This window comes from Pyrus communis, chromosome 17, assembly GCF_963583255.1.
Source record: "Pyrus communis chromosome 17, drPyrComm1.1, whole genome shotgun sequence".
NCBI lineage: Eukaryota > Viridiplantae > Streptophyta > Magnoliopsida > Rosales > Rosaceae > Pyrus > Pyrus communis.
Window position 1 is genome coordinate 15,782,291 of NC_084819.1, and position 9,685 is coordinate 15,791,975.

At 36.5% G+C, this 9,685-nt stretch overlaps 1 protein-coding gene across 1 annotated transcript; it reads right to left on the reverse strand.

The window, feature by feature from the left end:
* Nucleotides 1-5,625: 5,625 nt before the first annotated feature.
* LOC137723506 (receptor-like protein 7) lies at nucleotides 5,626-9,647 on the reverse strand. The gene is made up of 3 exons (XM_068462703.1): nucleotides 8,710-9,647; nucleotides 6,214-8,612; nucleotides 5,626-5,921 (listed from the first exon to the last, which is right to left on the reverse strand). The coding sequence occupies exons 1-2, from the start codon at nucleotides 9,437-9,439 to the stop codon at nucleotides 6,259-6,261; spliced, it is 3,084 nt and encodes a 1,027-aa protein (XP_068318804.1). The 5' UTR covers nucleotides 9,440-9,647; the 3' UTR covers nucleotides 5,626-5,921; nucleotides 6,214-6,258.
* Nucleotides 9,648-9,685: the final 38 nt, after the last annotated feature.

The window sequence follows — 9,685 nt, forward strand, 5'->3', positions numbered from 1 at the left end:
ATCGACGTGAAAACGGTGGTTTTCTCACCTGAAAATGGCACGACTGTACTCCTCTCAGCCTCACGAGCTCGATTGTGGGTTTAGTTCCCTCGATCTGCAAAGATTTGATGGGTTCTTGGTGTGTCCGTACGTTCGAAGGAAGAGGAAAGGAATGGGAGCACGGGAGAGAGACAGGGAAAGGGACAGAGAGACAGCGAGAGTGTGTGTGTGTGTGTGTGGCCCAACACATGCCAACACCACACAAACAACCAATAAACATAACGAAAACGAACTAGGGGTAAAAGTGTCATTTCACATGTACGTTTTAATAGTTTCGGGACGGGATGTCACATAAAATGTACCCTTTTTTTTTTATATAAAATCTATTCAATTTTTTTCTAATCCATTTTGAAACTTATATAGGTACATTCTTTTTTCTTTGATTTTAAAATGTATCCATGTCAAGTTTAATCGAAGAAATTTACTAATGTTATTAAGCCTAATATCTTCTTCTTTTTTTCTTTTTTTTTTGTTGTGATTTTTGAAGAATGTACCCATGTTTTGATACAATAATTTTTTGGTTAATTTTGATGAATGTACCCATGTTTACACACACACACAATAGTATATTTATATTTTAATATTTTTAATCCCCACAAATTATAGTTTTTTTATTTAAAATCTCATTTATATAAACAACTAAAATTTCTAATTTTTAATTCAAAAATATAGTAACGTACATAGAAATAAATTATCACATTAATTTCAGGGATCTCAATCAAAAATTAAAAACTAAAAAGGTTTCAATCAAAGAATATTCATAACTAAAGACCGTATCCAAAATCTCCCTTATAATAATGATTTTTATATTAAAAAAAACTTGGATTTTCCAAGGCTGGAAGAGGTAATTGTATAGCAAACACGACAGTTTATCGTATGTTTAAAGAAAAAACTACATGCATGCGGCAAGTACATAATCTAAACTACAGAGGCGTCTTAATTCAAACTTAGTCCTAAGACGAAAATAAAATGAGGTTTTTCTAATTTAGTATGTAATTTTTATATTAGACAGTGAAATTTGGAAATTTTTCAATTCAATCTAACACCATCTCCACAACAAAGTGAATTTACGGCACAGTAGATAAGATTTAGGAGAACGTGAGCATGTAGCTCATTGGTTAGTGGGGTTTTGAATTTCCCGTCAAATTTGGGTTTTCTGAATTTGTGTTGAGCCATAGCAGATGCTCTGGGAGGAAAACAGAGGAGAAAGATTGGGAAAGAGGGAGAGGAAGGAAATTGTAATTTAAAATTTATCTGGTGGGTTCCAATTTTCAATATTTTATTGTGTTTTTTATTTTTTTTAAATAATTAGAAGGGTATACAGGGAAAAAAATTGTCATTTATACCATTAACATTTTAGTTTAATCTGTAGAATTGTGTAAGTGTATTCTACATGTTAAAAGATGAAGATGAGTGAGGATTGAGAAGGTTGTTAGCATTTTTTTTTATTTGAAGATATGTAATATCTATTATATTTTAACAGCCTTGTTTTAGTCATGTCCGTGTCTTTAGTTTTTGAGATTTATCGTGTCTCGTGTGACCTTATCCATGTCCATATCTGTGCAATTTATGGTTTGATTTCTTAGTTGGATTCCATGTTTGTGGAGAGATTTTGTTAATTACCTATTTGATTAGAATTAAGATTTACTTCCAATAGGATTAGGATTAGGATTCTAACTTATTGTAACCTAAGTCATATACGCTATAAATAAGACTCTAGGTTTAGTTTATTTTTGTGTGCCAAAATGAGGGAGGACAAACAGAGCCAAAACAAAGGAGAAGAAACAAAGACAATAAGTAAAACTGTTTGATTCAATGTTGATTTCCCATTTGATTTCGTTTCCTTGTTGACTCTGAATCTCGACAGATTACGATGCTGAAAGCAACTCCATAGGACAGAGAAAAGGGCATAAAATTTCGACACTGATAAAATCTACTCCAAAAATGAATGTTGATTGCTGTACCAAAAGAAGTCCAATTTCGACACTGATAAAATCCCAATTAGTCATCATCCAAAGTAGTAGATTTCTCTGTTTAGTGCAAAAGAACAAATAAGTCATCATTCAAAAATAATTAATAACGATAAGAAGTCATTGTCCAAAAATCAAAGCAAAATAGTAGGAATTCCCTTTAAATTTCAGAACTTTATTTGGGAGGACCGGAAGTTTAAAGCAAAACCAGATTTTATCCCACTTATTTTCAGTGAATTACTAACTTGCAGTTTGAACTGATCACAACATGATTGTGTTCTTATCTGGGATCACCAGATTAATCCTAGTTCACATGGGGGATATAATAGGAGATTACTACTAATGATAAAACTATTGAATTTGTGGCTCATTCCGTGTGGATCTTTAGACCTTGTGAAAACGGCTTTAGAGTTAATTGGCAGCAATCACTCGAAAGGCACTCCCATTTGAAAAAGACATTTTGTATAAAGTATATGCCTTTTATTTCAAAGAGGGAAATCAGAAGCCACTAATAATAAATAAATATATTAATCAATACTTAAGCAAGAAAAAGGGAATAAGCCAGCACCCTTTTTACAGAAGAAACAGAGAGTTGCTGCTCTTGCAGTTTGGGCAATCATTCACTCAAAGATATTGGTGCCATATCTTGCAATATGTCGTTTCATCTTTTCCATTTGTTCTTTATTTGAGTGCGAGTTATTGAGTGTACATGGAATTTGGGATTTGAGAGAAACTCTTTTTTTGTAATTTTAGAGTTAAACTATGTTTATAATTCCCATTTTGATTATTAGTGAAAATTCCTCGATGTCTCTAAACTAGACGTAGGCTTACGTCGAATCAGTATAAATCTCTGCGTCATTTTAGATTTTTTGTTTTGTCATATTTTCCGTATTAGTTCATTAGTTTCATATTTGATGCTTCTGCACAACAAAACTTCAACAACACGTGAAGATTTATTGCAAATCAAGCTGAGAAATACAAAATAAAATATTTTAAAACCAACTAGAAGGACATAATTTAATTAAAAACGCTACACTAAAAATCACCGTTGTTATTTCATTGGGATCATTTGTGGGGTCTATCCGCGTTGAATTTCGATGATTTTGAACCGTTATTTTTCCTCAAGTCTTGGTGACGCTTCAAGTTAGGTATTGGCATTAACGCCGAGGTGGCCGGGCGTGAAGAGAAATGTATTGGGTATGGTGGCTTTAAATATTAATGATCTTATGGAATTGGAAAAAAGCTTCCATGCATGGTGGTTGGCTTGACTCATCAAGTCTTTTCTTTTCTTCTCTTCTCCTCTTTGCATTAACCAGAAGAGAAGGGGAAAAAAAAGAAGCATTAGCTTATAAATAATTGGGAAATTCTCTTTATTGCCAATTGGTTTTATAATTAGAATTTCAACTTTCTTCATGAACAGGGTGTCAAAGCAAATTATCTCATGTGTGAAGTCCAATTCCAACGTGCTCTATTGCCATGTTTGAGCCTATAGTCGCACGAAATCTGTTGCTGTTTAGATGAGTTTAGTTGTGATGATTTCGTTTAACTAGTTAGTCTGTTAGAACAAGGCATTAGCTTTTCTATACTAGAAAAAGGAAGCAGTGGAATTATTATCATTACGTTAACGTCTCTCTAACTCCAAACGACTTGGCTTTGTGGACTTTGAAGTCTTTCCACGTCTGTCTAGTGGGAGTAGGGCTATTGACTGACTAATTAAGGTAATCAAAAAAGAGCGAGAAATTTCCCCTCTACAAACACCAGCATAGCCAAGTGGAAGATGAACGTAGATGACGAGTCACATTCACATTACCCCCGTGCTCTTCGGGTTCCCAATAAATAATCTGAAGCTTTCCATATAGTATCGGATCATATTGTTATGAAGCTTCCGTGGAAATTGATGGATATTCATTTTATAGATATTTGAATTGCATCATGCACTTGCTTGATCCCAAAACCAGAATTTTAAAGCAAAACACAACTTTAAGCCAAACTAAGCTAGAATTTAGATTAGTTTTGCACGTAGCTTCAATTCATCACTCATTTCCGGAAATATAAATAATCGCAACTCCTAAGCCAAACGTAATTCCAATTTCAACGCTGATAGGATCCCAACCAATCTCACCATCAGAATTCGAATGGCTTCCATTTGATTGTGGTGGTGGTTACAATCCTGCTTTATTATCGGCAGACCAAGGAGGCCCCATAGTCCTTTGTTCCCTGTAAACAAGGCTTTTGGAAATGTTGAAATCTGAGTACTTGACAAGCTGCTTGTTCGAGAGATTCAAGAATTCTAGGAAAGTAAGTTTTGCCAACTGTGGTGGAATTTGTCTGCTCAGCTTGTTCTGTGAGAGGTCTAACGACTTGAGTTGATGCCTGTTGGCAAATGACGATGGGATTTTGCATATGAAAGAAATACTAAACAAGTTAAGGAAATATAGTGACTTAAACTCTCCCATTTCCTTGGGTATTGGTCCACTTAAATTGTTGCATGAGAAATCAACCTAGGCCAAGGTAGTTAGAATCTTAACCATATCCGTCCTTGAACCTTTTCTAGTAATTGTTATACCATCCTCAAAAGAAAACCAAATGTGTCGTCATCATCTGAAAATTCTATGAGGTTGATTTTAAATGTTGGCTTTGTCAAGTTGTTGTGAGCTAGGTCTATGATGTGAAGCATTGGCCGGGTGCCATTGGTTTTGGGACGTGCAATTCGTCCATAAAATTTGTTGAATCGCAAAACCAGAACATGCAAAATGGATATGTTCTTCGACAAACAAGGAAAGGAATCTTTTGTCTGATTGTTTCCAAGGTTTAAACCGGCTTGAATTTGAAGTGTTATTGCAGGGCCGAGTTGGACAGCATACCCCTCAAATTCTTTAAATTATTAAGTGATAGAAATATTCAATGTAGTTTTGGGGTCAAAAATTTTAAACATGCATTTCTTCAGCTCACTTTGCGAAGATGTTGGGGAAATCATGAACCAAAAGCATTCAAGCTTCAACCTGAAGATACAAGAAAAAAGGAGAAGAATGCTGCCTTATTCTTTTCTAGCATGCGCAATTCTAACCCCTTTGATTCATTGCTCAGACAATGAAGGAACATCATCACTAGTCAAAATTGTAATCGTGAAGCGAAGAATGGCATCATCACGAAAAGAAAAAAAAATCAATGTGTAGATGTAGATTCTAACGCTTTCTTTTATTTATTTATTTTTTTTTTTTCATACCAAGCTTTTAACTTATAAAAAGAGGTTTTTCTTTCATTTTTCGAAAAAGATGGGCTTTGGCCTGTTTTGTTTGTCCAGTATATTACAGACTGTTTAGGATTGAGCATAGACCATTTTATCTCCGAAACTCAACATCCTCTCATACAGTAGCATGTCATTTTTAGACATTTATATATGTACACACGTTCATTTCGATGTTGGCACAGGTGCAATCCGGTTAATTTGTGGCCAGAAACCAGAAACGGTCAACAATTTAGAGGTAGCAAAAGCAAAGTCTAATTAATTCAAGTGTGATGAACAATAACCAAGGTGTACTAATTTAACAGTCATCATTTGGCATAAGTTTATAGTTTTTACAGAAGCTAAAGGACACTGTGGAGGAGCTGTCTTTCCATATCTTTCTCAATCAAAGCAAATTGAGCGATAATATATAAACAGAACTTGACCAGTACACGAAAAACAGAGCAAACATTTAAAATCAAAGATTGTGTACAGAAAAGAGCTAATTTTCTCACAAACCAAAGCCAAAACAAGGGAGAACAAACAAAAGAAGCATAAATAATTAAAATTGTTTGATTCAATACTGATTTCATATGTGTATCCATTTCCTTGTTGCCTCTTGATCTCGACTGATTTCGATATCCAAAGAAAGCAAACTAGACAGGGTAGAAACGAGGGTGCAAAACCTGTACAAAACAAAACTGACAGATATAAGATATAATGCATCACAAATTCAAACAACATGATAACCTCAACAGTACTGAGTGTCCATCCTAGAAAAGTGTTAAAATGGAATTCGAAATGAGCGCATAAGGCATTGGTTAGTAGGCTTGTTCTTTTCGTTTTTCAAGAAACCTCAAAAGTATAAGGAAAATTTATTAACCATAATGCAAAAAGATACAAAATAACTTCCAAACCTAATTACAATACAAGTTATAAATCAAAATGTGAAACCATATTTTATTTGTTGGATCTTACCCTAGGCACAACATAGAGTCCAGCTGCTCGCTCTTGATAAACATTTCAACGTCTCCACCTCTGATTTATGTGAACATGTCTTCGATGAGGACCAATTCTTTCTTCAAGCTGAGGGAATATCCTCACAAGGATTTTATACATAGACCTGTAATACCATTTACTCCATCTCTTGAAGAACACAAGTGACCCAACAGCAACTGCAAAGCCAAATACAAATCCAATTTCGACACTAACAAGATCCCAATCAATCTCATCTGTAGAATTTGGATGGCTTCCATTTAATGTTGGTGGTGGTGACAGTCTTGCTTTATTATCCACCGTCAGCGGAGGCCCCCATAATCCTTTGTTCCCTGTAAATGAGTCTCTTGGAAATGTTGAAATTTGAGTACCAGCTGGGATCTTGCCAACAAGTTGATTATTCGAGAGATTCAGAAATGCAAGGAAATTAAGTTTTGCCAGCTGTTCTGGGATTTGCCCGCTTAGCTTGTTATGTGACAGGTCCAAGGACTCGAGTTGTTGTATGTTACCAAATGACGATGGGATTTCACCTGTGAAAGCGTTACTCGACAAGTTGAGAAAATATAAAGATTTCAAAGCTCCCATTTCCTTGGGAATTGACCCACTGAAATTGTTGCATGAGAAGTCAATCAAGGTCAAGACAGTTAGAATCTTTGCCAGATCCCTCTTTAAACCTTTGCTTGTAACCGTTAAAGCAGGCTCATAAGAAAATGACAACATGATATAAGGGTCATTATCATTGCCTGTCAACGAGAAACTATTATTTGTGTTATCCTTCATTGCTTGCCATGTTGCCAGAGAGAATCCTGGTACTTCACCATTGAAATTGTTGTAAGCTAAGTCTATGATTTGAAGCGCCGGCCAGGTGGCATTGGTCTTCACTACTGGACATCCAATGCCTCCATAGAAATTGTTGGACCTCAAAGCAAGAACGATCAAGGTGGAGATGTTCTTCAACAAACATGGGAAGGTGTCTGTTATCTGATTCTCTTCAAGGTTTAAAAATATTAAACTTCTGCAGCTGGCTAGAGACTTTGGAAATTGACCTTCAATCCGATTTTGGCTGAGATCTAGAGCTTCTAATGAATCACAACATTCAGGAAATTCCAGATTAGAAATCATTCCAGTAATGTTGTTTTTCCTGACATTAAGTATCCTGAGTGTGCTCATTGCAGCCAAGCACTTGGGAATCTCACCACTCAAAGAATTACTGGACAAATCAAGAGCGAGAAGACCACTTGCATTGCATATTGATACTGGAATACTAGAACTGAAATGATTGTTTGAGTAATCCAGATATATGGCATGTGGTGGGACAATTGAAATTAGCCCCTTAAGCTGGTTTGAATGGAGGTCAAGCCTAGACACAGGAGATGTGGAGTTGATGAAAGGACCTTCGAGACTTTCCAAGAAATTACAAGAAACATTTAGGTAATCAAGAAAATCGAGCTTCCATATCCAATTGGGTAGGCCTTGAATTTGGTTTTCCGAAAGGTCCAAGTTTCTTAAATAGGTTTGATTTCTCAAGAAAACTGGGAATGTTCTCAACTTGTTAGAAACTAAACTGAAATCACTAATTTGAGGAAATGAAGAGTACGAGGAATTGTTGCCATTGTATAAAACCAGCAAGCTATTGTACGAAAGATCAATCTCCGTCAGATTTGGCAGCTGATGAGGACCATTAAAAGGAAAGGCACTGAAATTGTTTGAAGAAAGAGTGAGGGTTTCAAGTCCTCGAAGATTAAAGATAGACACGGGAACTGGTCCTTCTAAATTATTGAAACTCAAATCAATGGAAGTAACTAAACTAGAAGAGACGTTAAAAATTTCAGGGACTTGCCCAGTGAAATTATTATGGGAAAGACGTAAGGCCGATAACAAGGGAAGAGAAAACAGAAACGACGAAATGCTCCCCACCAATTGATTATGGTACAAACGGAGATATACCAGATTAATAAGGTTTTCCCAGTGAATAGAACTAATTTGACCATTAAACATGTTTAATGACAGGTGCAAATCAACCAATTTCGTTAGGTTTCCGATTGACTTTGGGATTGATCCAGTGAAATTGCATTCAGAAAGGTCTAGTGTGGACAACATGTTGAGGTTGCCAATAGAGTCATGCAATAACCCTGAAAAGCTTGTCTGGCTTAAAATCAAGGATCGAAGAGATCCATTCTTGGGAAATTCTGGCAAGGAACCATGAAGTTCTGTATTAGAGGAAAGGTCAATAGTTTGTAGAGTAGGTACCTGAAAGATCTGCTTCGGAAATGTTCCACGTAACCCACAACCACGCAAACTCAAGGTAGTTAACTTTGAAAAATTGGCAAAGAATCCTGGAACCGGAGCAGAGATATTGTTTCCATCCAAGTTCAACACATCTTTGACCACTAACATCCTCCCGCTGACGCGGGAAAAGACTTCGATTATCTCATCCGTTCGGGACGGGAATTGGACCGAAGATGTTGTTGCGAACACCCAATTGAATCACGGATAGAGACTGAAGCTTAGCGAGGGATTGATCAAAAGGACCCAAAAGATTAGATTGAGACAAGCTCAACACCCTTAGGTTTGGCAATGAAGATGATATCGCTTGGCACCAGTGAGTCCCCTCTGCTGATACGTCTACACCGTCAAGATAAAGTTCTGTAAGTTCTGTGAGGTTCTGAAAGAGTATGCTGAACTCCGGGCTTTCAAGGTGTTCGCTGCCCCAGTTATTGTTAACTTGAGAAATATCAAGGACCTCCAACCTTGTCAAGTGTGAAATCTCAACGGGAATTTTCCCGACATATTCATTATTTGATAAATTTAGATACCTCAAGTTTGTCAGCTTTCCAATTGCAGATGGAATGCCAGGGTCTCCGACAAAAGAGTTATCGGCCAAGTTGAGGCTTTGAAGATGCTGAAGATCGAAGAGACTGCTGGAGTTGTCAATGCCACCCAAGATGCGTTGGCTGCTAATGTCAAGACCAACAACATGCCCGTTGCTACTGCAAGTAAGACCGACCCAAGAACAACAGTCTGTACTTGAATCCCACGATACAAACTTGGAAGAAACCGGAGAAACATCACCATAAAACGTGAGGTTTTTCTTCAAATGGAGCAATGACAGTTGCTGGTCTTTGAGACACTGGCTGTAGACTCCATTTGTGACATTATGACAGATAGTGAAGAAGAATAGTAGGACAAAAGATTGTAAAGTTTTCATTTTTGCTAGCTGAGTAAGGAAAGTGTTTGATGAGCAACTGAGGGATTGGTGTGGTGGCCTTAAATTATTTTTCGTCGCTGCAGATTTGGCTTGAAGTCTTGGTCTATTTCTTCTTTTTACTTTAATCCCACTTTTTATCCCGTTGAAGTCTTGGTCTTGGTCTATTTCTTCTTTATACTGTGATTAGTGAATGAGACTGAACATAACTTTTTATCCCTTTTGAAGTCTTGGTCTTGGTCTATTCCT

Bases quoted from the DNA above. Each gene is read 5' to 3' on its own strand.
- LOC137723506 (XM_068462703.1), bottom strand. From the start codon at position 9,439: ATGAAAACTTTACAATCTTTTGTCCTACTATTCTTCTTCACTATCTGT. The intron at 8,613-8,709 runs GTGTTCGCAACA...TAGTGGTCAAAG, and splicing joins TCTATCCGTGATTCAATTGG to ATGTGTTGAACTTGGATGGA.